Here is a 25,992-nt window from a genome sequence, read left to right on the forward strand (position 1 = left end):
CGTCCAATGGGGCTTGCCGTAAAGATCTCCTTTCGAAGCTGTAATAGGGTTCAATGCGGAGTGGCAATATCTCACATCCAGGTATCGCATGCCGCTAAGTGAAGCGAGGTCACAAGTACCTGGGGCAATGCTTCAGGCACGTTTTCCTAGAGCACTGCATTTCGCGAAGGAGGCGAGTTCGTGAAGAAGTCGAAGATAGGGAGGACTGAATGAGCCCGCATCTGGCAAGGATCCTAGGGCTGCACCGGGGGTGTGGCAGGGTCCTGCCAGTGAGTTCCAGCAGATAGGGGCTCCGGGTTTGCTAAGCGCCCGAAGGGCAGGAAGCCTCAGGCATGGGTGGCTTCCGCTCGAACAGTGCATCATGAACAGTGCATTTCGCCTTGCTGATTGACAAAGAAGCCGCACGTCAAGCGTTCATTATTGTCGGTGTGACCATTGGTGACGATCCGTCGACGATGTGTCAGAAGTTGGTGCCAGAGGATTGCAGAGCGTGATGTCACCGCCTCGACGAACAGGAATTTCATAGGGACATATTCCGAGCCTTCAGGCCTTCAGGGCCCATGCTAGCATCGCATCCCCGTCCCCGTACCTTGCGATTCGCATTGACCGTGCCTGTCGACGTTGGCGGCGGAGAGGTCACTTGTTCTGGATTCCCGGAAGACCTTTCGTTGTCGTTCTTTCCGTAGTCATTGCGAGTCTCGAGCTCCAGGATCGCTGTTGGTCCATGGGCAGCCAACCTAAGAGAGGCAAGAGAACGAACACAAGGTCCTTGGCGCGTTCAACGCGACGCGTTTTTTCGCGCGAATTGCCGGTGACCGGCCCATTGGACGCGCCTTCCTTCCGGTCGCCTTCCGAGTCCCGACGCGCCTCCGCCTTTCCACCTGCTTCGGAAAGTGCTGGGTCCTGGGAGGTCCTGGGATGCCTCTCACCAACTCCGAGTCTTACGACAAACAATTGTGAGAGCACCGCAGGGCAGGAGATAAATTCAAATTAAATGTTCCTACTAAGTATTGGGGATCAGGCAGGCACCGTGCGCACATCGGTAGTTCCAGTCTCGACCAACCCCTACTTGGACTTCTGCTTGGTGGAACGATGGGAGCCGAGACACGGAAAGCGTAGTATCAGCAGTGGACAGGGTCCTGGAATGCAGATCTTCCACGCGACATGTCTGTTGCTGTGTTTTATCATCCCTCGCAGAGATTGACCCCCGGTTCCTCCAGTCCTTCACTTTGAAGAATCCAGCTGCAAGGATTATAACGCTATCGAGAACCTTCATCCGACGAATAAGTTCAGTGGACATCCGCGAAAGGTGATGAATTAAGAGCTCACAACTACCACAGTATACTGGCACGCAGCGATGACATCAAACTCCTCCTTAAACACCAACGACAAATCGTTGAACACCCCTCCCAGTATATCGATGCTAATAAAGACCAGAGAGATCCCAATGACTGCTTTTAACTTGTAAATCTCCCAATATTGAGGAAACAGAGCGACGGCGATGAGGATGGAGGCGAAGATCCCGCAGAACTGGAGGATCATGTCTTTGGTGTGGTCGTTTTTGATAGGGCGAACTGCGAGGACGAGGGCCAGTTCAAGGATGGCGCTCAGGAGGACGACGGCGGCTGTCACGAAAAGGGCGACTTTGCGGGTTCGTTGGTGGCCATAGTATTGACACTGGTGGTAGCTTCAGTTCAACCCTGGAATGGTAGATGGCTACGCCATACTTGACCCCAGGAAACGAAAGCCAGAAACCCAAATAGTTGAGGTTGAACCATGAGTGGAATGTTGATTTTCTGCACAATCACGTATGCACCCTGAAACACAGAGGAGAACCCCCATAGGAGCCTGAAGAGAGTTGCAGCGCATAGGACGGCGAAGAAGCGGTCGTCCTCGACGCACATTAACCATTCAGAGAGGCCTGTAGTCGATTTATCCCTCCAGCTTTTCCATATCTGCGGGATAAGCTGGCCAGTCCAACAAACAGTCCCTACTCGCGACATGAGTAGAACCAGTTGGTGACTAGGGATGGATCTCACCTAGGGTGCCAAAAACATTCTCTGCCACTGTATTGGATGGAGGCATGAAGAACAGGGGGTTCAGACAATGGAGTTCGAGGTCGAACGAGCACAGTAACGGGGTCTCAGCTGCAGGTGGGTCTTATCTTCGATTCCTTATCATGGGAGCCACCTGGCTTGACGTCCATACTGTGATGGAGTGCCAAACTCGCAATGTCACTGAGCTCCATCAGCTAGTGAGGTGACAGCTAATGTAGCAATGAAAGCTGAGGACAGTACCCCAGGCAAATGTGGTGGCAGCGCGTAGACTGAGGCAATCAGCCTTTCTATAAATAGAACAGGGGCGCCTGGTTTCTCACAATGCAACTGACGGCTACCGACGGCAAGAGAAAGGACTTAGAGAGGGAATACTTGGAGTTTACTCGGGGTGTAGACGTGTCAAGAACAACGGCCTGAACGCGTACCAATGGAAGACTGGTCGAAAAGACTAGCCTCAGCCAAGCCTGATCGATTCTGGACCGAATCTCGACACCAGCTTCGACGAGGCCGGAATTCTGCACGTTACGACAGGTGCTGACGACTACGACGCGTCAGTCGTTGTTCAAGGGGAGCTGTGTACTGCAACAGGTCAGAAAGGCGGGAGAGGGAATGGATGAGGACGGTGCCAAGTCCGGTACAGACCGCCTAATCGTATAGCAGGCTCGACGATGCCCATGTGATTTGGGGAAGGCCATGTCCCAGCGGCGTACGCGGAATGAAATGGGTCGGTATAGATCGCGTATAGATACATTGGAGATGAGAGGATGAGGAAACAAAGCGAAGGGATGAAAGAGGTAGTACAGGTTCACTGCGAGTTCGAGTAGACCTTGGCGTAATAAAGACCAGTCGCTGTAGATGTGACGGCCAATAGTGCTGGGACGGGGCCTTTGGTGACTCGGGGGATGGAGGAGAGAAGGAGGAGAGCAGAGGCACCTGCGATGAGAGGGGTGAGTACACGGTGTACGGGTATAGGAATGCTTTTCGTACCAAGGGCACCCTCAATACCGTTGTGAGTTCCTTTCCGGATGGCATCGGCGCTCCAGAGATAGAGAAGACCAACACTGGGAGCATCATCAGATACTGATGAAAAGAGAGACAATGAAGAGACTCACCCGACGCCTGCAACCAAGGAAGGGATCGACCTCGTCCTGGCAAAGCCGGTAACACCACCGACGATGCAAAGACCTCCCATGGTATAAGCGGGGTATGCAGACTATCCTAGCTTGTTAGCGAGTTCTCAATGTTCAATTTAATGTGCAGACTGACCATTGTGAAATCAAAAAGGAAAACAAGGGGACGACGGTGGTCGAGAGGAAGTAGTGAGTGGTATGAGAAAGAAGGGTTGGTTGGACAAGCAAGTTCACGACATGCCCCGGCATTCTGATCTTAGCTACCCCGCATCCTTCATCCCGGCACATTCGGCATCCTCCGGACCCAATTGATCACACAACACAGAGCACGTGACCAAGCGCGCTCCCAGGACGCGCCAAGACCACGTTCAGCTTGTTCAAGTTTTGCGATCATCAACTTCAACAACGGCGACGCTCCAATTTGTTCATAGACAGCGACGATGACCGTCACCCTCGACCTCGCCGCTGCCGCGTCCGACGCGCAGACCAAGAGGGTGCTTTCAGATTTGTCGCTGGCCGTCGCAAAGAGGAAGAAGATTGTCTTGGTTACTGGCGCTGGAATTTCGTGTTCGTGTGGCATACCGGTATGCAAAGTCAACTTACTCTGAGACATACAATGGATGCTAACTATTCGTACACAGGACTTTCGTTCATCGGATGGACTGTACAATCTCGTCAAAGAGCGCTACCCTGATGTAGTTCTCAAAGGCAAGGACCTCTTCGACGCTTCGCTGTTTCGCGACAGCACCTCGACATCAGTGTTCTTCAGCTTCATTGCCGAGCTTAAGAAGAAGATTGACGTGGCAAAGCCTTCCGCAACACACCACTTCATCAAGACCTTGGATTCCAAGAACAAGCTCCTTCGCTCGTATACTCAGAACATTGACGGGCTGGAAGAACGTGTTGGTCTTGTCGGTTGCGCTCCAGCCAGCGCAGACGTGAAGGGAAAAGGCAAGGCCACTAGGCTAAAGGCCGTCCGCAACGTTCAACTCCACGGTGACATTCATCGCGTGCGATGCATCGCATGTGCGGCTGAATTCCCGTGCACAGACGAGCATTTGAACTCGTTCCTTCAGGGTGTTGCACCTGGGTGTCCTGAATGCACCTCACGCTGTGAGTAGTTGCGCACATACATAATGTGGGGCCATTGCTGAATGATACGCTAGCCGAGGCACGTGTGGCCCGCTCCGCTCGGGCACTACGCGTCGGTTCTCTACGACCAGCTATCGTCCTCTACGACGAACCCCATCCTCTCGGTGACGACATAGGCGAAATCCAAACGACGGACCTCTCGAAGAAACCCGACATGTTGATCATCATGGGCACTTCACTCAAAGTGCACGGCTTGAAGAAGTTGGTGAAGGAGTTCGCCAAAACTATTCACGCCTCCACTGCTGCTTCTTCCAATGCAACCTCTACTTCTGCTCCTTCACTGGGAAGGAAACCATTCAAGGTTATTTTTGTCAACAAGACCCCGCCTAGCTCCGAGTGGTCCGACTATATCGACTACCACGTCCAAGGCGACAGTGACACATGGGTCAATAGGGTTATTGAGGATTGGAAGAGGATGAGGCCTGCTGACTGGGAAATTCAGCAAACACTGAGTGGCGAGCTTGGTTTCAAAGCAGCCAAGCCAACAACCGTCGCAGCAAAGAAAGGTGAGACACCTCTTTCCCGTGCAACAGAGCATCGTACTGACACTGTTTCCAGCGTCGAAGAAGAAGGACGAAAATGCTCCTCCAGACGCTATTTACAGCGTCGCCAATCCACCCTCTTCACCTGGCAAACGCCGACAGAAATCGACACACTATGACGACCTGGACTCCAGTCCATCTAAACGTCAATCCGTCGCCCCCTTCCAGGGCATCCTCCCTCCTAGCGAGCGCAAGATGCTATTCTCCGAGGCAACCAACACTATCCCTGACCCCATGGAGACGTCCCGTATGGACATCAGCATTGTCGATCTATCGATGCAAGATTTAGAATCAGAAGTGCTGAAAGACCTCAAGAGTGAGAAGCCGAAGACTGTGGAGGTGGTTATTCCGCCTAGGAAGAAGGCTGTCGCAGCGAAGACAAGTCGGAGGGCGGCGCCAACCAAGAAGGCAGCTACAGCAAAGCCCACTGCTCGACGGAGAGGAAAGGCAGCAGAAGTATCTGCAACCTGAGGCCTGATTTCTCCTGCTCATTAGATAGTTTTCTCCGTTTATCTTTTGTATACATAGTATCCCTGTTTATATCTTCGTCGCATTCGATTTGTTGGTTTCCAAAGAATCAGCGTTCAGATACCCCTGCAGCCTCCGATTACAGCGCAATGAATTCCGGCAATTATTCAAGGATACAATTAGATACAGTGTCAGATGTAAAAGGTCTAGTCGACGTAGAACTGGCGTGAGTAGCAAAGACACGAGACGGGGTATTAGCCAAAGCACGGTGGTAAGACAGCATCCTATGATCTCCTGGACTTGCTTTTACCACTGCTGTCAGACGCGAATCCACCTACAGCCCTCTCCTCGTCGCTATTGTTGAGAGTGCTGTCTGTACCGAGCTTCGAGTGTGCTCTAGATGAGCTTGACGCAGCATACGTCGCCTCATCTTCATCGAATAGTACATCCTCCTCTTCGATCCTTCGATCCCTCGTCCCGCCATTCGACAAGCTCATGCTCCCGAAGCCCTTTTTACGCGGTATCCGACCAGGTGCACTGACGAAATCGACAGATCCAGATACAGAATGTTGGCTTCCACCGCGACGGTGACCAGAGGCAGGAGGAGTTTGTAGAGGGACACGGTAAAAGTCTTCCACATCGTCATCGTTGTGTCCAAGTGCTTCATATGCGTTTGCAGGATGTGCGGCAGTTGTCGAGGCATATGCACTTCTTGTGAGGGGCAGGGAGCGGTACGATCCTTTGCGGAGGTGCGAGGCGTAGGAATAGATGAGGACGATAAAGTAGAGCTGGGGTTGAAAGCGAGGTAAACACGTTGTGATCCCCTCAGGACAGAGCCCGGATGAACGCACCTTGACAAACCACGAAATAATGATGATAGCAGCAGCCTTCCCCTTTTCGTGGTTCCAGATTGTCATTGCAGCCTCTTCTCGCTCCTGAGGCGTGAGGGGCACTGCGGTGATGTTGGCCAGCTTGACCATGGCTTGCTGCGCTGGTGAGTTGGCTTGCCGTTGTCCGTCATGAGGCGTCCATAGCCACCAATCTACCGCGAAGAATACAGTCCAGGATGTAGAGAATATGTGGTCTGCAAAGTAGATGTGCGCAAAGTAGAGAGAGCTCTTGGAGTCTTCCTATTGAAACCACCTTGAATGTTAGGTTTCCGCGATCAATATTGGGGTTTGGATTGCGAACCTTTTGCACTGAGTACAGACCCCAGGCAAGGACTAGCAGGGCTAGGGCCGAGTAAATGTAGAGACTCAGTTGTGCAAATGAACCTCCTGCGCCGGTGAGAACTGCAATAAGCCCATAGACGCCTGCGACCTTGTTTAGCAACTGGTGACGCGAAATGAGTGTGTAAAGAGAAAAAGTTGGATTGTGGAGCTCACTGCAAAGATGAGACCGACGACGACGCCTGTTTTGATGTCAACGATGCCGAGGAATGAAGAGAGTGGCCAAAGGCGCCATTCTGGGCGCAGCATGAGCTTCATGAATCCCGAGGCCGTCGAGTAGAGCGCTGAGAAGACGAGTTGAAAGATGAAAAGACCCGCTCACCCATGACTAAGCAACCGATCGCTTTATTTCGTTTGATCTCTTTTTGCCTCTGCTCGACTTAGATTTATTCCATCTCTTTATAACTGTATTTGTACAATGGCTACCAACTACTTTTCAAATCACTCGACCACCTCTCGTTTTCTGGCCAACAGCGCCAATCCATCTCCCTCCGCCATGTCAAACAACAGTCCCAACAACTCTGCTCAGACGACCACTGGTGCTCCAACCACCTCTGCCAACAATGGGAAGAACCGTGTCTCATCTTCCAAACATTTCTCAACGTCTGTGTCCGCTTTGAACAATGGAGAACGTTCAAAATCCAAGGACTCATCCGAGAACAACTCTGTATCTTCCACACCCAAAGTTCACCCCCTTCGAAACACGTATGTTCGTACGTTACTTTGTGCTCCCAAGAGCCAATACTCATGCTCTCCTTTCCCAGATGGGTGTTTTGGTTCAGGCAGCAACGTGCACCGGGAAATAAAGTGATTGATTATGAAGAGGGGATTAAAAAGATTGCTGCGTTCAGTTCGGTGCGAGACTGTGGATCCTTTTGTCAAACGACCGACTTATGAACTTGTGCGATCCAGGTTGAATCGTTCTGGTCCTTATGGACCCACCTATCCCCTCCCTCAGGTCTCCAACCTACCACCGACTACCTCCTCTTCCATTCCAACGTCCGACGACCTGTATGGGAGGACCCTTTGAACCTCGCCGGTGGAAAATGGATCATCAGATTGAGGAAAGGCGTCGCGGATCGTCTCTGGGAAGACCTCGTCCTCGCAGTCATTGGTGACCTATTCGACGATTGCCGAAGTACCACCTCTTCACCAACAGCAGCCAAAGCGGACGGAGGCGAGAATAGCGAAGATGAAAACCAATACCCTGAAATATGTGGTTGTACAATTAGCGTTCGACAGAGTGAGGATATTATTAGTCTGTGGAATAGGGTGGAGGCCAATAGGCAGGTCAGGGAGAAGATTAGGTGGGTGGTTCGTCGGATTCTTTGGGTTTCGTTGGTTTACAGGATGTTGTAGGGATACTATCAGGAGGGTGTTGAACCTCCCTCCATCAACAATAATGGAGTATAAAACCAATAATGGTGCGTCTCTACTTGTACTCTGTTGAAAGCCAGAGTTAACCTTTTGCTGCTGCAGATTCGATGCAAGACAAATCTAGCTTCCGCAATTCAGCCATCGACCGTGCCACGTTGTCTTGACCTGCTGTTCCTTGCTTGTGCTAGCTCATTGATCATATACAATCATTTCTCCTCCTCAAGGCGAAATCTTACACCGTTTGCTTTCTGGTCAGAACGCGGGGCTCAATCTTCAGTCGCCACTCGAGTTTCTGGCTCCCGTAAACACTGTTCGTTCCCTCTTGTCATGTCTGCTGAAGCTCGCGGTCTGTTCCGGGCCACGTTGTGTCTGGAACGAATCTAAAGCTCCCTCTCCAAGGCCTTTCTCCTCGTAGCTTTCCTCTCACCAAGGCGACTTTACGTACACTCATTAGCATCACATGACCCTAGCCTGATCAGATATGTCATCGATTCTTGTCTCCGATCCCCTTGAAGTTGTCGCGTACCCCCACCGAGTCTGTCATCGTATTGCCGACCCTCTCCAGGGTAACATCGTCATCATCAACCACATGTGAGCTAAGCCGTACTTATAAGGCTCTCTTTTATATTGTTATGTTCCTTCGTTCTCGCCGTTTTCTTTCGTCCGCCGTACGACTGCGAACACCAAGACCTGTCGCTGTATCGAGCCTGAGTTTCACTCCCGTTGCCTTGGCGCAGTTCAATAGCAGAAACATGAGCACAAGTGTGAAGAAGACGGAGGAGGAGTGGAGGGCTGTTCTCTCACCCGAGCAAGTAAGTGCATACGTTACACCGCGGGTGAAGACAGTGCCAGCTAACATCCGTTGAAACACTGCATAGTTCAGGATCCTCCGCCAGAAGGGCACCGAACCTCCAGGAACAGGAGAGTACAACAAGCACAAGGCCGAAGGTGTATACAACTGTGCAGGATGTGGAACACCTCTGTACAAGAGTTCGACCAAGTTTGATGTACGTCATATTTATTTCTTCCTCTCGGTGACTAACTTTGCGAAATCAAATATAGAGTGGCTGCGGATGGCCTGCATTTTTCGATGGTACGTCTCTAGACTCTCCGTGCTATCATTTCTGCCATCATACCAACGACTCTGCACAGCAATCCCTGGCGCAGTAAGTCGTCACACTGATAACAGTTTCGGTATGGCGCGCACGGAAATCACTTGCACGGCCTGCGGAGGCCATCTGGGCCATGTATTCAAGGGAGAAGGGTTCCCTACTCCGAGTGCGTCGACTTGCGTTCCGGATTCTTCGATCGTATCTGATATCCTTCCTAAGCCGATGAAAGGCACTGTGTAAACTCGATTTCGCTAAAGTTCAAGGAAGAGTAAGCTGTGATTTGGTTTCACTAGATTGCCAGTATGGTTGCGCTGACCTGAATTGTTGTTACAAGCAAAGGCAATTAGGAGCGTCAAAACTTTAGCCCGTAGTAGAACTGTAGCGTTGTTGATGTTAAGTGGTTCCGAGACAACCGTCTCTTAGCTCGCGCGACGGAAACAAGAGATCGTTCGAACCATCGGTCGCGATCTTGTGAACTTGAAAGACTGAATTCCATTAATTTGAGTACTATGCATCGAATAGATCCATCATGAAAGTGAATGAGGGAACAATGAAGACAGGGGCTGAAGTAACGAATTGCTGTTGACACGGGGTCGAGGTGATAGATATGATATGATTTGGAGGTGCAGAGCGTAGACCGACGAGCGAATTTATAGACCGGACAAGCTCTTCTCCAATTCCTCGAGTTCCAGCTGCGACTTCCTGTATTTCTCTTCCAATTGCTGCGATGCTGGGTGTAAGCGCGCGATCGATGAACGACGCGGTGAATCTTGGCACGTACCGCGTACTTGTTCTCCAAAGCCTCCTTCTCCTGGTCACCGACCTTGACCTGGCGCTCCAGCTGCTCAGCCTTTGCGTCGACCTGGCGAAGCCTGTATCATCAACGATCGCGATCAGCGATGAGATGAAGATGTCGATTAGCAACGATGACGATGTACGACGGGCGCCACTGAAGCCACGTACTTCTCCGCAGTCTCCCTCAAGTTCTGCTCAGCCTTGTCGAGTTCCTCCTCAAGTAGGTCAATCTTCTTCTGCTTGTTGTGAGCATCCTTGAGAGAGCTTTCGCCCTCGAGGCTGTACTGCTTCGCATGGTCGAGCTGGGTCCTGGTGTCGTCCACCTCAGCCTCGGCGCGCTCCAATCGCACCCTCAACGAGTTGTTCTCTTGTTCCTTCTCGAGGAGAGCTTGCTCGAGTTTCTTGACTTTAGCCTCAGCCTCTTCCGCACGGGTCACAGCTGCATCTGCTTCGGCGCGCAGCTGGTCGAGTTTCTGTGCGTGACGAGCGGGTGGTAGTGATGATAGTACCAGTAAGTGATTAGGAGGGTAGATTGTGTATGATAAGGGACAACACGAACCGCCTTGATTCTGTCAGTGGCCATTGGGAAAAGGTATGAGTTGTGGTTGGAAGAAGAGTTGTGTTTACACGTTACACGCGTCGAACAAGGATTGACGAGAGAGCAACTGTTCGCTCCCCGACGTCCCTAATTATGGGCATTGATGTGATTTTCACACGCCCCTATCTACGTCCACGATTACCACCCTGCCACTGACTTGTATGTAAACTGCTTGCTCCTCCAACCGCATGAGCTGGATATTGTACTCTTCCACATCGGCAAGGTGTCGGAGGGAAACCCTCTCAGCTTCCACAGGACTGCGTACTCGCATCGATCGATCTCTTGCTTCAGGTTGTCGACATTTAGGTCGCTGCGGCCCTGCAGGATTGCTCGAAATTGCTCGAGTTGGATGCGTTGTTGGTCAAGGTCGACACGTCGAGCTGCAACAAAGGCGAGGTTGTCCGAGAGGATTTTGCGCACTTGTTCGATCTCTTGCTTCCGCTGTGCGATGGCTTGTGCGATTGCCTGTGGTAGGCGGGTTAGCTGCAGCCAGCAACCCCACATGGAGATGATAGTAGTCACCTTGGTTTGGACCAAGGTGACGGCTTGGTAGACGGACATCGTCAAAAGGAGTACTTGCGTATATGACATTAGGAAAGAGGCCAGTCTCTATATATATTGTTCATTGCGACACGGTCTGCCAGCCTCCCTCGTCGGTGGCTGGCAGTGATTTCCATAGCGCTCACATACCCGGCGGTGGCCTCAGCCAAGGCTCAAGCTACCTTTAGGCGTAGCGACAAGTGTACCGACTGGTCCCGGTTTGAGGGAGGTCTCGACCCCTGCCTCGTCCGCTAGGTGGTCTGTCAATGCTGGTCATGAAATTCATGAAATATGCTATGCCTGTGTCCGACGGTACAAGGTTTAATCACGTTCAAATATGTACTGGCGGGTCGTAATTCGGCCCTTGACTTGCTTACAGTCCATTCAGTTCGACTTGCAAGTCTTCGTGCTTCTGCTTGAGCTCCTATATTGCACGGTATGACAACCTGAGTTTCGGAATCATCGGAGACTCTGACCTTGCATTTGACCTCGAGCATGTCCCGTTCGTCTTCGATCGTCTTTAGACGATCTTCGAGAGCCATTATCCGCCCCTCTTGCTTAAGGATCCTGGAAGACGGGTCATGTAACAGATTAGAAAGGGGGGAGAGCCACTCACTTGTTTCTCGCATCCTCCAGGTCAGAGTTCACCGTAACAAGTCGTTTCGTGATCCTTGAGGACTGCCTAATGTAATCCAGACGAGCAGACAATTCTTCCCCTTCCTTGGAGCGTTTCGCGTTGAGCTCCTCGAGCTCCTTCAGCCTCTTCTCAAACGCATCTGCATTTGCGTTGGCCGTATCAAGCTTGGCCTTCAGCGTCTGGATTGACTGTTGCTGGGGTGAATATAATAGCAAGAGAGTAGATATTTTTGGAACATACGGTCTGAACTCGCTGCATCTGAGGATGTGGTGCGAGTGGCAGGGAAGGTGCCAGCACACAGCCGACAAAGGACCATAAAGAGCATCCATCACAAACCCTGAGCTAATCGTAGCGAGAACGAAGCCCAACCAAATTAGCGCCGGTTTATGATCGTGGGAAAATGCAATCATTTCATCGATGCATCCGGCTCATTGGCTCGCTTTCTTTCATGCACCACCCACTGCAACCTCTCAACCAATACCTACTCTCAATCCTCCCAGGAATCAGATTTTTTAGGCCTTGAATATTCACACCAACAGAAACAGATGCCTGAACCAGTCCCGCAAGAGGGTACGTTCAATATAAATTTAATTCGTAATCAATTATTGACCCCCCCTTGCTCTCTAGAACTCCCAATTCTCGAGGCTCTCGTCAAGTATGTCTCCAATCGGACAGAAATGAATGGAATCTCATTTGAACTGCCCAGCATCCGGAACAGGCTCACTGCCCTGAAGAAAGACCGCGGAGAGTTTATCAAGGCCTCAGATGTGAACTCGCTCTACCAGGCCGTGGTGAAGCAAGGTTGGTCGTCGTGACCCATCGCATTCGACTAGAAAGCCTCATTACAACCGTCGTGTGCAGTGCAAAAGCTGAATGCGGTCAGAGATGACAATACAGTTTACAACAACCGAGTGGATACGACTCTCGCCGATGTGTTCACCTTGCTATCGCTCTTCTATCTCACAATCGGAAAGACAAGGGAGGCTCCTGCTACCTACAGCCAAATAGCGTCTATGAGGGTTAGTTCAAGCTCCTTCCGAAGGTTTCCGGGCGCATCCTGCTACCCAGCACGCGGTCCAACACCCAGTATGCATCTTGATTTCATAAATACCAGAGCAACGCCGGGTTCACTTCTCCATCATACCTCATTTAATATCGACAACTTCGTTTGCTTACATTTCCTCCTGCCCTGAACAGCAAATTCTCGACCACCTGAACGAATCTTCAATTTACAACGAGGAAGATCTCGCTCCCTTCCAGAAGCGACTTGCGGGTCTTCGCCACATCGTGCAGCAGGATGCCGAACAGGGAAAGCATCCCAAAGCTTTGACAACATTACTCGAAAGACAACTCAATGAATGCGGTAAGTTTTCGACGTAAATGAGACGATTGCTTCTTTGGGGTACCCGGATTGACTGAATTCTTTTTGATAGACGCGGTTGTGAACCAAATGTTAGAATCGCTCTCCGTCATCTCGCCGGAACTGATACCAGTTCATGAGAAGCTGGTCACGATTCGGAGACAGTTGGTAGCCCTTGCAGCGAAGGAGGGAAGTCACAAGGCCGAGTTAAAACCGATCCAGGAAGAGCTCCGAAAAATCGATTCGTTGAGTACTTCTTCTATTTCATTAAGTCTGTTGCCTTCGCTTATCCTCGGAGTGCACTCTCCTTCTCCCTCTCTTGAACAAACCCGCTGATTTTTCTTTCTCTTCTTCCCTTTCCATGCTTTCTTCACGCCCTTCCGTCGCATCCCCTCGTGCGCCTATCCTCCGCGTCAAAACACACTTCTCGGATATCAGAACTCGGGTGGATGGCAAGTTCCTTGGTCCCGGCGGTGTAGTCCCGAAATCCCAAGCGGTCTGCACGAGTCTTTTGGAAGAATGTTTCGAAATCGCCCAGGAAATCAAGGCTCATGATGACTCGAAGAACGTTGCCTCGTCACTCAAACCCATCTATGATCGCTTGCGAGACTTGCGCGCCGAGCTGGAGAGCATGGTCCTTACCCATCGCTGGTCGCTGCGCGAGACCGACCTCTGGAACTACTCCCTCAGTCTACAGGAGATTGACAAGATGAGGGTAGATGGCAAGTTCGTCGATTCAGAGGGCAATCGGCCAGCGGGGCAATATGTCAGTTTGAATATCTTGGTCTGTCAGTGACTGTCACTAACAGCGCGTCTTTCAAGGTCTTGCTGTACCTCCTCAGAAGATGCTACGGCCTCATCTACCGACTCCTATCCTCCAGCGAACCTGTCTCAGAGGAGTTGATGCCGATCGTGGGGTTCTTTCGCGCGCTGCCTGTTTCAGGAAACTAACGGGAAATTTACAACAGGCTAATAAATTGAACACCGTCAAACGGTGTCTGAACGAGGTTCTCAAATGTGGGGGACCTTTCAATGCACGGGACTTGTACCCCGTGAGTCTCCTACCCCACCTCCACCTCCTTCGAATTCATCCTGATCCGGAGTCTTTTTATTATTTCAGTACCAGCTAGCCCTGTTCCAGATCGATTCGATGAGGAAGGAGGGTCGCTTTGTAAGTGTCGACGGTACCATCCCCGAAGGGCAGGGTATCATCATGGCCAACTTGAACGAGTGCCACGAACTAGTCGAAATGGTACGTCTTGAATTTTAAATCTGAGCAATGAATTGGTTAACTAGCCGTGCTGTTTCGCTGTAGTTGAAAGAATCCATGGACGAAGGTGAAACTGAAGAGGACGAAGAAGATTACGACTACGATGGATCCGATGACGATTAGCCAGCAATCTGAAACTCCGCGGTCCTCTCTCGTCTCCTTGAATTTTGATCCCCTGGGCTCCATATCGTTATATGTTGTATGTCTCTTGTCTTCTTTCATGTCTCCTTTCGGTTGGATCTTTCGTATGTGTACGACTTTTCGGCGGTCTTAAAGGAATGTCCAGGTGTAACCCATAGAACCCTAATCTCCTATCTCCTCCTTGTGTATATAAAAAGGCAATTGAATGCCGAATCTATAACGCTCTTGATCCAACAAGCATAATACTCTATGGCCAGCTGACTCGGCTCCACAGTGAAGAATGGGGTTGAACGTGTCGTCGAAGTACGGTAGTTCAAAGTTCTATTCATATCAGTTCTATAAATAAAACACAGATAGGATGATCATGTAGGCCGAACCCCTTGCGCAAGTGATCCAGCATGAGGGAAGTGGCTTGTTAGCAGGGTGACCACATCTCTCTTAGTCACCATACCCGTCAGTTTCCCCGCATGTGTAAAGAATATTTGTCGCGTATTCTGAAAATAGACCGTCACAAGTTACGACGTTGCTTGGTTGAGTAGGATCAAGGAAGAACCCACCAGTTTTTGGAACATGGCGACCACCAGCTCCTGAGGGACTTCTTTACGTAGCTGTATCAGCGCTCGCTCCAGTGTAGAAGACATGTCTACCCGCGCAGAGGCTGATACTCGCATAAAGTTTTGCGAGAACGTGCATTTCTTTTCGCGCATAACATCGAAACTGTCGGAGAAGCGCGTTCCATCTGGTTAAAATGAAACGATGATAAAGGATCAACGTTGACAAACGTTCATTGGCCTTAGCGAGAGCGTGAAGATAGAAGGGCCTCCTTACCGATGGCACGCAGCAGAGCATCCCGAGTGGCGTAGCCTATGAACTCCCCGTGGTTATCGATGACGGGGAAGCCATGGAAGTCGCTGTATTCGTCTAGCATCTCGGCGAGCTCGCCCACCGTTGTCTCGCCGTCCCGAACGACGATGAGGTTCTGCACAGGCTTCATAAGATGAGCACCCGTTTCCCCATTGTCCCGATAATCGACAGGCGGTAGCCACGGATATCGTCTCATCGCGATCCAAACCGAGTATATACCGTCCTTTCCGAGGGCGTCTCCGACCCATTTAGATGTCATGACGCAGATCATGATTGGGAGCACATGTGAAAGAGCACCAGTCAGCTAGAAAAGGGCAATGAGGGGAAAAAGAAGTGCGAGCTAAGATTAAAATAGAACAGAAGGGCGGAACTCCAAGAATAACTCACTTCGAAGAGGATGACGACCAAAGATACTGTTGGAGAAGACACGTCGGAAAAGGAAGGCGAGAAGAAGAGGAAGAGAGACTGACTGGTCATTCGGGTGACACCTCCCAACATCGCTGCAGCACCGATAACCGCATAGAACCCTGGTGAGATGCACCGAACAGAAGGATCGGGAGGGCAGGACAAGAACAACCATGCTTTCGGGTTGGAGCGGTATAGACTTTGCCTGGATCAGATAGTTTAGTAGGCTGTAAGCCGCAGATAGGACATGTGTACACACGTTATCAAGCCAAAGGCTCGGCCCAGACATGCACCAATACCAATGGTGGGGAGGAAAATACCTGCAGGGACCTATATGATATGGGGTTGCAGTCGGATAAGGTGCAGGGGAGCAGAGAATGACTTGCCATCATGCCAAAAGTCCATGCTGTCAATGGAATCTTTATGCACGCTGTGAGAATCAGCAAGAATATATTTTGCTTTAGGGCGTTTGGACTAGGGTAAAGTAAGGGTGAATTGGGAGATAAAATTGGCTATGAAAACGAAACTTACTTGCATAGACCATGGTAGTCTGCTTTGTTAGGGTCGCAATCTTGGAAAAGATTCGCTACCAATTCTGACGTGGGCACTCTAGTCCTATAAGTGATCCGCATCTTCGGCCTGAGGATCTTTTCTTACCGAGCGAAGACGACCTATGGGCCACAGAAAATCAGGTCAAGAGTCCACCGGCGGAGAAAAGGAGACTCAACGATGTAGCTCAGAGTAGCTGTCACCGCACTCGCCGCAACAACCTCCAATACAGGCCAGTCATGAATGACACTCTGTCTACGGTAGATGGCAAACTCCACGTTGAGACGAATCAACCAGGATCCCAAAACGCCCTAATGAAAGTTCCATATTCAGCCTCGTATCTTCATCATGGTATACGGACTTACCCCGATGATGCCCAATGTTATCCATGGTATCTGCCAGATGTGTTGTTTGATAAACGACTACCTAAAAGGCATCGCATCATGACTGATTGCTTACCAGTTCAAAGGCACGCCATTGGTCACTGAAGGCGGTAACCTACCGCAGAGTTGGTTCGCCGTCAACAAACTAGAGGCTAATTTGGCTCACCTGGAACAGCACCAGCTTCGCTGTGCCGAACGGATTGACCCACTGCAGTGCCATGGCTGCGATGGCAGAAGCAACGAAGCCTTTCCACATGACTTCAGTTTCGTTGGCAAAGGTGTCGAGCTCTGGAAGGAAGGTTAGAGGACAGTTCCCAAGCGCGTAAATATGAAGGGACCTTCTAGGCCAAAGAGAACGCCTCCGAGGGGACTACCAAATGCAACCGAAACACCAGCAGCTGCTGCGGCGGCAAATAGGCGCCTTTTGGAAGCTGGGGCATGGGTTAATGTCGCTCAAGAAGAACGTCGATGGGTGGCGCACCTTCGTTATGACGGAATTGTGTAAACATGCGAGAGAATAGCGATGCGAAGCAGCATGCTACATGGACAAGAGGGCCCTGCCGAGTGGCCAAGTCAATATTGGGAAGTTGTCGTCACGCCTTGAAACTTGCCTCTTTCCCCAAAGAGAGCCCTGAAGCTACGGATAGTGCCAGTCCAAGAGCTTTGATGAGTAAAGTCCATGGTGTCAGGAACGCGTCGAAAACATATCCGCTCAAGATCTTGCAAGCCCATTAACGGTAGGCGCGAAGGAGTCGGAAAGGTTTACTCACAGCTTTAATTTCCGGTACTGTAAGGAAGGTTTTACAGTCAGTCAGAATTCAAAGTCTCGGAGAAACAGCCCTACTTCCTGTATGGAATGCACTGATAACGGAGGTTGTGAGTGAGCCAGCAGCCGGGGACGTGGGTAACTTACTATGGCGCGAAGGTGACAACAAGAAAGGCAGAGCTTCCGGCAAAGATAACCTATGGGTGGTTGAGAGTCGTCCCGTTATCTTCGCTGCACCAACTTACGGCTAATGTCACGTAGATGAAGGTCTGGAGCAACGATTGACCGAACATAGACTTTATGCCCGCTACATCCGCCCATCGTTGCCACAAATCACAGGTCTCCCCAGCATTCGCTGAGGGGATATGAGTGTGAATCTTCCAGCGATGGCTTAGCCGGCTCACCTTCGAAACCCGTACAGCAGACCACAGAGTTGTAGAAGAATCCATGAGAACACCGGCCTTCTCGGATGTCTGCCAACCTGGGGAACAACAGTCCAACTCTGCACTTTCACGAGCACACTGACAGCTTACCATTTGACCAAGATGTCTAACCAAGCTCCTGCTAGTCCAATCCCAATCCCAGTCGCGATGACCACGATCCACATCCGTATCGAGTCCAGCGCTGGAAGAAGCGCCCCGCGAATACCAGCCTCGGATTGCAAGGCATGGTTTCTCTCCCTCTCTGCGTTCTCTTCATGTAGCCAGTCTATGGAAGACCCATCTCGGTATTTGTCGCCGTATTTAGGTGGTTCAGCAAGGAGTCCATACTCGGTCAGTTCGTATTGCTGTGCTTCCGAATGGTTGTAGTTGTCGACACCGAGGGAACCATTTGGTCGAAAGTTTAGGCCGAACGACATTCTAGATATACATAAGCGGAGGGTCGAGGAGAGCGTAACGCTCAAAAATTTGGAGGCTCGTCGTCGAGAAATCTAGGTCGAGATCACAGTCGTTCTAACACAGGATGATATCGCCCAGCGCTGGGCATAGTGCGCCGGAAGCTATTATTTTGGCGACGGCTAGCCAAACAACGCCGACGCGTCCAGGCACACTCATATTGATTCTCTTGTTATTCTTCCGCCATGTCGCAGCCAGCGCCAGCATCGTTGGCTGGAACGTCGACGGGGCAGAAAGATGCCTCGTCGATGTCCTCGATCCTCTTGGCACCGCTAAACGAATTGCAAGCATTATCGCATACGCTGTTTCTTTCATTATCGCCGCCTCAAACAAGGCCACCGCCCGCTCCGCCACTTTCTGCATTCCTGGAGTGCGACAAGGCTCTCGCTGCAGCTGTCAACCTCGCTCATGTCCACCAAGTAAGACAAAGGAAAATCGAATCCCTGGAGCAGGAATTGCTGGAGTTGGAAAGAAGATGGCGGGATATTTGTATGGAACTCGCAAATGGGAAGAAAGAGTTGGAGGAAATCATTGAAGAGGGAGATGAACGTATCAAGGCTATTCGCGCTGCGAAGGAAGGTATGTAAACCTTTTCCTTTATTCTTTGACTGTGTCACTGAAATGAATCACCAGCTGCAATACCTTATCCTGAGCTTCTCACATATGCCCAGAGCCTCAGCCAATTCTCCTCTGCCCCTCCTAACATGCCAGATCTCAGCCTCCCCGGACAGCCCCCTCCACCAAAGTTTTTCCCTCCATTCCCCAACGAAGAAAAGATGCGCCGGGGAAGGCTCAACGCCGAAGAGCCTTTGCCTTTGCTCGGGGAAACGCATTCTGTTGGGAAAGGTCAGTTCGCCTGCACGAGCGCAAAGTATTCCTGGTTCATGAAATGGTTGTATAGTCCCCACAGTCTCTCCAGAAGATGCACTGGACAGACATACTTCTGCTGCCAATCCCTACCGCCACGAATTCAGAGGCGTGGACCAACCCTACTTCGACCTCGACCTCGATCTCAACCCCGACTTGGACGATTAACTATACACCAAGGAATGCATTAAACGAAAACCCTGTATCAGAATACCCGACTACGAAGCCCCTGCAGCTGGCACCACCGGCAACGAGGGCGTTTGTACCTCCTTGGAAGATCTCTTCGACGGCATCGCCAATGCTTTCCGAATGCGCTGGACAAACTCCGTCACCACAGGACTCATTCTCTGTTCTTCTTTCTTCGGGAACCTGTCGGCGTATTGTAACAACTGCAGTCGAAAACCGAGATTGGGGCAGACGACGTTTCGAATGGACTGGACATGCTCGATCGCTTCGTGTGATTGCATCCCTTCCGTCGCAATCAGGTAGGCACAGACGACTGTGGCGCTCCGGCTTATGCCTTGCAGACAGTGCACCTAGCGTCCCCGAAGTTAGAACGGCGGTTGCTGGGAGGTCGAAATCCCCATACACACTTACCAGCACCTTGTTTGTATCATTCTCTGCCAACACCCTGGCAATAAAGTTGGTTGTTTCCTCTAGATGAACGAGTATGTCCGCGTCAGAATAGTCCTTAATGGAGACTTGCAGTCGGTTGCTTTGTGGTATTGATTCAGGTAGTTGAGTCGGGGGTCGATCAATGACTGAAACGATGTGGGTTATTCCCAATTTCCCAATCTCTTCTGCGTCCTTTGCTGTCCAGTAATCCGAGAGATAGAGTCGCTCACGGATCTGGTGTGCGCAACGTGTGGTACGGGGTTTTCCACTTGCTGGCTGGTTCGTGACCCTGTTTATGGCGGCTCTCCAGTTCTCTTTCGCGGGAGAGAGCATTTTGTGAGACTTGTTTAGTGAGAGGGTGGATATATGGTGGGGGTAGGAAAAAGAGTTTTGAATTACCGATAAGGGCAGGGGTCACAAGGGAGATTGCGGGTGGCGGGTCGATGCCAACAATCATCGGCGGGCAAAATAAACAGGGGCTTTGGTCAGACAAATGGAGAAAGAACTTCAGTCCGCCCCTTGGCTCAACTCTCCATGCACCTCCCGGAAACGCGCTCGTTTGAGCATTGGGCTGTGCATTTGAGGGCGCTAATGATCAAGGAATGAGTATTTTGATGCCACGAGTTGAGTCCCAGTTTCGAGAAAGCAAGCGGCTTGTGTTAGTACCACTTCGATGCCGCTCATTCTGCGGATAATCGAAGGGTTTGTTCAACTCTTCGTCCTTGCTTTATCCCTGTAAGTCGCTTTTTAAAAAGTGAATCTCCATTCTAACATTTGGTATCACAGTTTGGGATGGTATGTGGCCGTCTACCATGTCGGAGGTGCGCATGACCGGTTTCAGAGCCTAGTATTCATCCTGACCTGAGATTGTTAGTGGGATGGCTTGTCCAGCTGCAAGAACGACGTCTGCTGGGTGGTATGAGCTCCAGTCCTCCCGCAAAGCTCCCAACTGACATAGACCCTAGGCCTGTACATCCTCGTTACGGGCACTCTAATACCAGCGTGCATCTTCCTCTATCTATACCTCTGTTCCGGACGCACTACGCATAATGTGTTTGACTATCCTGCTCCCGACGTGTCTGCCCTTACAGAGCCTTATCCATGTGCAACACTCCGAGGGGAATTGGCAACATGCGACCGAGCAAGGTGCAAATCCAAATGGAAGCCTCCCAGGTCGCACCATTGCTCGACCTGCAACGTCTGCAGACTGGAATTCGACCATCATTGCTCTTGGGTGAGCTAACTGCTCCTTTTCCCTGTTATTATCAACCTAACTAACTCTGCGTCGCGAATTAAAGCTCGGAAACTGCGTGACAATCCAACGGCAAAAAGCTTTCCTTTTCCTACTCCTTCTCTTTCCCGTGGTATTCTTCGTGGGCGTCGCACCAGTCGCAGAGACACTGATGGGCCATGTCGACTCTGCACTTCTCGTTTCATACATGGACCCTTTCCTCCAGAAGTACTGGTGGGATAGACCTTACTCCTGGGTTATCCTTGCAGGTCCCTTCGGGCGGTATATCGTGGGGATCGTCTTAGGGTATGCAAAGCTCAATGGCGAAAGGCGGGGCGAAGTGCGTGCATACGCGGGCCAGTGGATAGAGGAACCCTTTCTTAGAGTCGTCTTTGCCTGCGCATTGTTACTCCTATTGGCAACATTCTCACTGGCAAGTCTTAAGTTCATTGACGATGTGGGAGGTATGCTAATTGTCCTCCAGGGTCTTGCGGTCATGACACTCCGGTCTATCCTGCAGGGAACGACAAGTTATGAAGACCTTAAGCGCTCTGGAAGGGTCAGGAAAGGGTATACAGCAGAACATGTCTGTATCCCCGAAGTCGGCCCCTCTGAGAGAGACCTTCTGGTAGTCCCAGTACCTCCCAAGCGTCGTCTGTATGACCTGGGAAGGGCACAGAATTGGAGACTTTTCTGGCGTTCTCAGTTCTTCCCCACCGTCAGGTACGGTCCACTGATAAGACTGAACAAACAACCGCTCATTATCCCTTGTAGCCCTGTTTACACTTGGCCAAAATTGAATCCAGACGTCCTGCGAGAGGCGCGTGAGCAGGCTAATATAAACGCCAATTCGAGGGCGGAGTGATTTGGATTTTGGCAATAGAATTATGAAAACTGGATTTGATCACCAACATGGCTCAATGCGCTGGCCTCGGCAGGATATACTTGAGGGACATCTGAGACCAATGCCGCACGACGAATAGTTGATTGCAACCTAGCGTAAGCCTCGTCGGGTGTAATGTCGTGTGGTAATCCCCTGGTCTCTCCGAAATATATGGTATGTCTATGAAGATTCCTCCGACTTGGGCTGGACTCCGTATTTGGCAGGGTCAGTACCGTGGTAGGGGTGGTTAACGAGGTTGAACCTAGATGACCATCAGTACGCGAAATGACGATGAAAAGCATAGACACGAACATAGGGATAGCAGCTAGATAGGCAGAGTTATTAGTGAGGATGAAAATGGAAGTGAAGGCACGACGCACAAAGCTTCAGCTGCGAGAACGTGGAGTTTCGGGCAGCCATTTCCTGAATCCAGCCAGGTTGGTGAGACTCGCCATAAAGTGGCTTTCCTTCACGGGCACGCTGGCTGAGCTCCTGGAAGTCCATCTCTTCCTCCCGCTTATTTTCGGACCAACCCCAGAATCGAACTGTGGAAAGCACTTAGTTCTTCCGTGAAACGATACCAGTCGTGTTGAAGGACGCACCGCTGCTTCGTTGGTAGGCAAAGAGGAAACCGCCGATGAAACCGACCAATCCACCGAGGCGCATGGAGGTCCTCATGGAGACCTTGGTTGGGTCTGCCATCTCTACAGAATTTGTTAGGAATTTTGCCTTATGAGGGTGCAGAAATTAGCTTACCCCAAGCATAGAGAGCTGCAGGGACAGCAGCGGTAGTTCCAGCCCAGACAGCATAGTCAGAGGGCCTGAAATACCTGACGACCCTAGAGAAGTGCGGGTCAGAGTCAATACGGGGGTAGGGACTTGAAGTCTCCTTGATGTGGACCATGGTGAGTTCGCTGTGGATTGGTGCAGAGCTCGTCGTCGCGGATGTTGACGGCAGGAAGTGTCACGTGCAACCCGTGGGAAGAGGCATAAACCGTGAGCAGCGGCATCGCTGCATTGTCCACCGAAGGCCTCGTTGTCCCTCGAGTCAACGACGCCCCTTGTTTTTCTGTATCCACCACCATAAATCTCCGTCTCGTCTGAGACGAGCTGAAGGCCCGGCACACGATGAGCGGCGCCGTTCGACGTTTCGATGGCCGTTCTCAGTCCCGAAAAGCTCAGTCCTCACCCTACGCAAGGCCTCAGAGCTCGGTACGATTTCACCAGGTCGCCCTTTCGTGTTTTCCGTATTAAAATCGATAAAACAGGGCTGGAGCTTAAGGAAACTCCTTGAACCCCTCAAACGTCGTGTTTTTGGCCAATCCGTGCAGAACGAAGAGGAGGGCAGAGGTATCCAGGTATTTCGTACGGTTTAAATTCGGTCGAGAGCTTTAATTTTGACGGTTTCCGTAGATTCCTCGATCTCCTTCTCCTATCGATCCTATTCTGCCGGACGAGCCTTCGTATGTGAACGTGTTGGACACCGAGTCGCATGTTCCCGGTCCTCCAAGATCCCCGTCCAAGACGGTATCGCCGAAACGACCGCCTCCCACTGAGGGCCCGTCCACTCGCGCGACATTGGAGAATGTAATCGAGTTCCTCACAGATGCAACTGGAACGAGTCTAAAACGCGAGGAAGCCCAAACTATTGTGGGACTGATTCGCAAGGGTATCTCGCATGAACACACCGTTTGCAACTCGTTGCTCCAGAGCGTCGGTCGACCCCTTGGCGCGATTGAAATCGAGGGAATGATCTCGCTTATACGCAAACAAATGCCCTGTGAGTGAACTGCACTACTGTGGCAATTGATGAAGTCTGACTCCACACAGACGAGCGGTCCCGTTCCGAACCGTTCAGATTCGAAAGTGCTACACCTAGTCGAGGCAACTCCCCGCTTTCGCCAACGCCTTCAGGTCCGGGTTCTCCCAAGGCGACCCCCAGGAAAATGCTGTCCAGGAACCCCAATGGTACCTACCGCTGGCAGGGTGCAGGTAGTGCGAAGCAGACACCCCGCCGAAATCGCTACTCTTCGCCCGCCTTTGGCACGCCAAAACTTGCGCCAGAGAAGGCCAAAACGACCGATTCGCCCGTAGCAGACGGCAAGAGGCGAAGGTTGGATGAGGAACAGCCGTCAATGTTGACGTCGACGCCAACGACATCGTCCTCCGCTTCTACCCAGAGGCTGCCGTTCCCCGTTTCTTCACCAACGCAAGGTTCTCGTACAACTGCCAATGGTACTTCTGCTGCCCCCACTCCTCCCAAGCTTTCAATTCCTGCCGCACCTTCCACACCTTCCCGACTCCGCACACCAGCTCTGCTGAAGCCCACAACGCCGTCTCAGCCTTCTCCTTTGCGCCACGCCTGGACAGGAAGTCCCGACACCTCTCAGGAGGATATCTCGCAATCTGACCTGCCTCAACCCGAAAGTTCCTCACCAAAGCCCACCAAAGCGGCCGACCTTATGTCGGAATTAATCAAAGAAGCAACTCCTCCCAAGAAACCTGATCTCAGCAACCCGTATCAAACTGCCAGCCCTTTAGCCAAGGTTGGACCACCGCGCCGTTCAACTCGCAGGACAAGGGCCAGCGCTCGGGCCACCATTCCTGAGAACAATGAAACACCAAAGGTTGATGAGGGAAAGGAAAAGGGTAAGCAGAAAGAAACGGTGGAGAAGACCAAAGAATATCCTCCTGAAGCTATCTTCGAAGCCACTTTGCCCAAGGTAAGAGCCCCTTTAAGCCTGTTTTAAACCATCGCACCAACTCACTTTTTTCATTTTTATCAGGGAAGCAAGCGTTCGCGACCACCTGCTCAACTCGACAAGTCTACACCTTCGGATTCCCGCCGTTCGCCATCCCCTCGTCAAGAAAAGTACGTCGTTGAAGAAGTTGACGAAGACGACAGAGATAGGTCGCACAAGAAGCAGAAAGGTGTCAACGGTTTCGCATCGAAGGCACAGAACGGATCCCAGGATGTTGAAATCGAAGAAGTCGAAAAACCTCCTGCGTCTGGGCAGCCTTCCTCCGCCGTTGGCTCTGCAGGATCCAGTACCTCCCCGCCATCCCTTGGGCCAAGACCTGTATTTGGAGGCCTCAAGCCTGCTACAGCTCCATCGCGACCTAGCAAGCTGAGGCAAAGCTTCCTTCCCGAAGGTTCAGCGCCCTCCACCCCAGAAACTCAGTCGAAGTCTATGGATATTGACGCACCTTCACCTTCGACAAGGGAATCCCCGGCCTCTTCCTTGCCCACGCCCGAACCCTCATTCTCCGAGGCTTCGACCTCCAAACGCACCCCACCAGTCGAGAAGCCATCTGCACCCGCGGCAGCGCCTGCACCCGTTGATCCCAAGCAGCAAGTGCTTGTCATGAGCGTGTCGGTATTGCCCACCTTCAGTTTTACCGCACCGAAGGCCAAGGCTGTCCCGCCCGAGCATGTAGCCGCTCGAGAGGAAGCATTGTCCAAGCCTGTCTCTTCACTGCCCACATTTGACTTCAGCCGTGAAGCACTCAAAGCAGGCCCTTCCAAGTCCGCTCCTGCTCCTGCTGCTTCAACCGGCTTCAACTGGGCAGCTGCAGGACTTAAGCCACCCACCGCCTCAGGTTCTGAATGGAAATGCTCGGATTGCATGTGCAACAACCCCGATAGTGCGAAGGAGAAGTGTACAGTTTGCGAGGCTCCCAGGCCGGGTGCGAAGAAGGAAAGTGCAGCGCCTGCTGCAGGCTTCAACTGGACAGCCGCTGGACTCAAGCCTCCGACAACTTCAGGTTCCAACTGGAAGTGCTCAGATTGCATGTGCGATAATCCTGACAGCGCAAAGGAGAAATGCACGGTTTGTGAAGCACCAAGACCGGGTGCGAAGAAGGAGAGTGCGGCTCCTGTTGCAGGGTTTAACTGGGGTGCGGCTGGCTTGAAACCTCCCACTACCTCGGGTTCCACGTGGACATGCTCTGTCTGTGCGTTGTCAAACCCCACTTCGGCGCCCAAGTGTACTGTTTGTGATGCACCACGGTAGTAAACACACATCTTGCATATTCCAGTCGTTGCCCTCCCGCTTGTTGTTCGTACTAGTACATAGGCGTGTTTCTTGAATTTACTCTGGACTGCAAGATTCCGCTGTGGTTTGT

The 25,992-nt window shown here is 51.5% G+C and overlaps 15 protein-coding genes across 15 annotated transcripts; 7 read left to right on the forward strand and 8 right to left on the reverse strand.

Annotated features, from left to right (window-relative positions):
- Positions 1 to 520: 520 nt before the first annotated feature.
- Positions 521 to 1,911, reverse strand: CC1G_00982 (PQ loop repeat protein; the record flags this gene model as incomplete). Its single annotated transcript, XM_001831383.2, has 5 exons — positions 521 to 737; positions 761 to 903; positions 1,064 to 1,270; positions 1,330 to 1,677; positions 1,903 to 1,911. 5 exons carry the CDS (start codon positions 1,909 to 1,911, stop codon positions 521 to 523), a joined length of 924 nt encoding a protein of 307 aa, XP_001831435.2.
- Positions 1,912 to 2,862: 951 nt separating this feature from the next.
- CC1G_00983 (hypothetical protein) lies at positions 2,863 to 3,249 on the reverse strand (the record flags this gene model as incomplete). The annotated part of the gene is made up of 3 exons (XM_001831384.2): positions 2,863 to 2,990; positions 3,045 to 3,118; positions 3,170 to 3,249. 3 exons carry the CDS (start codon positions 3,247 to 3,249, stop codon positions 2,863 to 2,865), a joined length of 282 nt encoding a protein of 93 aa, XP_001831436.2.
- A 378-nt stretch (positions 3,250 to 3,627) lies between these two features.
- On the forward strand, positions 3,628 to 5,352 carry CC1G_00984 (hst3 protein; the record flags this gene model as incomplete). Its single annotated transcript, XM_001831385.2, has 5 exons — positions 3,628 to 3,771; positions 3,829 to 4,197; positions 4,264 to 4,300; positions 4,354 to 4,845; positions 4,898 to 5,352. 5 exons carry the CDS (start codon positions 3,628 to 3,630, stop codon positions 5,350 to 5,352), a joined length of 1,497 nt encoding a protein of 498 aa, XP_001831437.2.
- A 281-nt stretch (positions 5,353 to 5,633) lies between these two features.
- Positions 5,634 to 6,904, reverse strand: CC1G_00985 (hypothetical protein; the record flags this gene model as incomplete). Its single annotated transcript, XM_001831386.2, has 4 exons — positions 5,634 to 6,137; positions 6,201 to 6,479; positions 6,735 to 6,862; positions 6,901 to 6,904. The coding sequence occupies 4 exons, from the start codon at positions 6,902 to 6,904 to the stop codon at positions 5,634 to 5,636; spliced, it is 915 nt and encodes a 304-aa protein (XP_001831438.2).
- Positions 6,905 to 6,947: 43 nt separating this feature from the next.
- CC1G_00986 (eukaryotic translation initiation factor 4E member 2) lies at positions 6,948 to 8,119 on the forward strand (the record flags this gene model as incomplete). The annotated part of the gene is made up of 5 exons (XM_001831387.2): positions 6,948 to 7,283; positions 7,343 to 7,433; positions 7,491 to 7,885; positions 7,938 to 8,002; positions 8,058 to 8,119. Exons 1-5 carry the CDS (start codon positions 7,075 to 7,077, stop codon positions 8,117 to 8,119), a joined length of 822 nt encoding a protein of 273 aa, XP_001831439.1. The 5' UTR covers positions 6,948 to 7,074.
- Positions 8,120 to 8,707: 588 nt separating this feature from the next.
- On the forward strand, positions 8,708 to 9,339 carry CC1G_00987 (peptide methionine sulfoxide reductase msrB; the record flags this gene model as incomplete). Its single annotated transcript, XM_001831388.1, has 5 exons — positions 8,708 to 8,767; positions 8,834 to 8,962; positions 9,018 to 9,048; positions 9,108 to 9,233; positions 9,287 to 9,339. The coding sequence occupies 5 exons, from the start codon at positions 8,708 to 8,710 to the stop codon at positions 9,337 to 9,339; spliced, it is 399 nt and encodes a 132-aa protein (XP_001831440.1).
- A 195-nt stretch (positions 9,340 to 9,534) lies between these two features.
- Positions 9,535 to 11,021, reverse strand: CC1G_14840 (hypothetical protein; the record flags this gene model as incomplete). The annotated part of the gene is made up of 5 exons (XM_002910815.1): positions 9,535 to 9,789; positions 9,849 to 9,939; positions 10,031 to 10,335; positions 10,422 to 10,527; positions 10,618 to 11,021. 5 exons carry the CDS (start codon positions 11,019 to 11,021, stop codon positions 9,718 to 9,720), a joined length of 978 nt encoding a protein of 325 aa, XP_002910861.1. The 3' UTR covers positions 9,535 to 9,717.
- A 352-nt stretch (positions 11,022 to 11,373) lies between these two features.
- Positions 11,374 to 11,895, reverse strand: CC1G_14841 (hypothetical protein; the record flags this gene model as incomplete). Its single annotated transcript, XM_002910816.1, has 4 exons — positions 11,374 to 11,424; positions 11,477 to 11,567; positions 11,617 to 11,825; positions 11,878 to 11,895. 4 exons carry the CDS (start codon positions 11,893 to 11,895, stop codon positions 11,374 to 11,376), a joined length of 369 nt encoding a protein of 122 aa, XP_002910862.1.
- Positions 11,896 to 12,106: 211 nt separating this feature from the next.
- Positions 12,107 to 14,390, forward strand: CC1G_00989 (hypothetical protein; the record flags this gene model as incomplete). The annotated part of the gene is made up of 10 exons (XM_001831390.2): positions 12,107 to 12,207; positions 12,265 to 12,292; positions 12,344 to 12,438; positions 12,499 to 12,656; positions 12,835 to 13,000; positions 13,071 to 13,268; positions 13,477 to 13,781; positions 13,840 to 14,049; positions 14,118 to 14,249; positions 14,313 to 14,390. Exons 1-10 carry the CDS (start codon positions 12,183 to 12,185, stop codon positions 14,388 to 14,390), a joined length of 1,395 nt encoding a protein of 464 aa, XP_001831442.2. The 5' UTR covers positions 12,107 to 12,182.
- Positions 14,391 to 14,770: 380 nt separating this feature from the next.
- Positions 14,771 to 18,234, reverse strand: CC1G_00990 (chloride channel 3; the record flags this gene model as incomplete). The annotated part of the gene is made up of 14 exons (XM_001831391.2): positions 14,771 to 14,845; positions 14,966 to 15,147; positions 15,237 to 15,576; positions 15,660 to 15,882; positions 16,060 to 16,083; positions 16,209 to 16,263; positions 16,435 to 16,537; positions 16,686 to 16,724; positions 16,776 to 16,897; positions 17,091 to 17,166; positions 17,207 to 17,246; positions 17,523 to 17,572; positions 17,621 to 17,730; positions 18,024 to 18,234. The coding sequence occupies 14 exons, from the start codon at positions 18,232 to 18,234 to the stop codon at positions 14,771 to 14,773; spliced, it is 1,650 nt and encodes a 549-aa protein (XP_001831443.2).
- Positions 18,235 to 18,519: 285 nt separating this feature from the next.
- On the forward strand, positions 18,520 to 19,610 carry CC1G_00991 (hypothetical protein; the record flags this gene model as incomplete). Its single annotated transcript, XM_001831392.2, has 3 exons — positions 18,520 to 18,850; positions 18,905 to 19,117; positions 19,173 to 19,610. The coding sequence occupies 3 exons, from the start codon at positions 18,520 to 18,522 to the stop codon at positions 19,304 to 19,306; spliced, it is 678 nt and encodes a 225-aa protein (XP_001831444.2). The 3' UTR covers positions 19,307 to 19,610.
- Positions 19,357 to 20,086, reverse strand: CC1G_00992 (hypothetical protein; the record flags this gene model as incomplete). Its single annotated transcript, XM_001831393.1, has 2 exons — positions 19,357 to 19,674; positions 19,736 to 20,086. 2 exons carry the CDS (start codon positions 20,084 to 20,086, stop codon positions 19,357 to 19,359), a joined length of 669 nt encoding a protein of 222 aa, XP_001831445.1.
- A 340-nt stretch (positions 20,087 to 20,426) lies between these two features.
- CC1G_14842 (hypothetical protein) lies at positions 20,427 to 21,849 on the forward strand (the record flags this gene model as incomplete). Its single annotated transcript, XM_002910817.1, has 7 exons — positions 20,427 to 20,488; positions 20,540 to 20,574; positions 20,628 to 20,669; positions 20,719 to 20,987; positions 21,052 to 21,324; positions 21,469 to 21,707; positions 21,759 to 21,849. The coding sequence occupies 7 exons, from the start codon at positions 20,427 to 20,429 to the stop codon at positions 21,847 to 21,849; spliced, it is 1,011 nt and encodes a 336-aa protein (XP_002910863.1).
- CC1G_00995 (hypothetical protein) lies at positions 21,824 to 22,774 on the reverse strand. Its single transcript, XM_001831396.2, has 5 exons — positions 22,624 to 22,774; positions 22,470 to 22,571; positions 22,248 to 22,412; positions 22,180 to 22,192; positions 21,824 to 22,129 (listed from the first exon to the last, which is right to left on the reverse strand). Exons 1-5 carry the CDS (start codon positions 22,769 to 22,771, stop codon positions 22,048 to 22,050), a joined length of 510 nt encoding a protein of 169 aa, XP_001831448.1. The 5' UTR covers positions 22,772 to 22,774; the 3' UTR covers positions 21,824 to 22,047.
- A 221-nt stretch (positions 22,775 to 22,995) lies between these two features.
- On the forward strand, positions 22,996 to 25,880 carry CC1G_00996 (hypothetical protein; the record flags this gene model as incomplete). Its single annotated transcript, XM_001831397.1, has 5 exons — positions 22,996 to 23,079; positions 23,136 to 23,225; positions 23,281 to 23,647; positions 23,698 to 24,590; positions 24,654 to 25,880. 5 exons carry the CDS (start codon positions 22,996 to 22,998, stop codon positions 25,878 to 25,880), a joined length of 2,661 nt encoding a protein of 886 aa, XP_001831449.1.
- Between the last annotated feature and the right edge of the window lie 112 nt (positions 25,881 to 25,992).

The sequence above is a fragment of the Coprinopsis cinerea genome (assembly GCF_000182895.1).
Source record: "Coprinopsis cinerea okayama7#130 chromosome 7 map unlocalized cont3.7, whole genome shotgun sequence".
Lineage (NCBI taxonomy): Eukaryota > Fungi > Basidiomycota > Agaricomycetes > Agaricales > Psathyrellaceae > Coprinopsis > Coprinopsis cinerea.

Coding starts and splice junctions, on each gene's coding strand:
- CC1G_00995 (XM_001831396.2), bottom strand. CDS start 22,771: ATGGTCCACATCAAGGAGACTTCAAGTCCCTACCCCCGTATTGACTCT. Junction 22,572..22,623: donor TGCAGCTCTCTATGCTTGGG/GTAAGCTAATTT, acceptor CAAATTCTGTAG/AGATGGCAGACCCAACCAAG. Junction 22,413..22,469: donor TGCCTACCAACGAAGCAGCG/GTGCGTCCTTCA, acceptor TGCTTTCCACAG/TTCGATTCTGGGGTTGGTCC.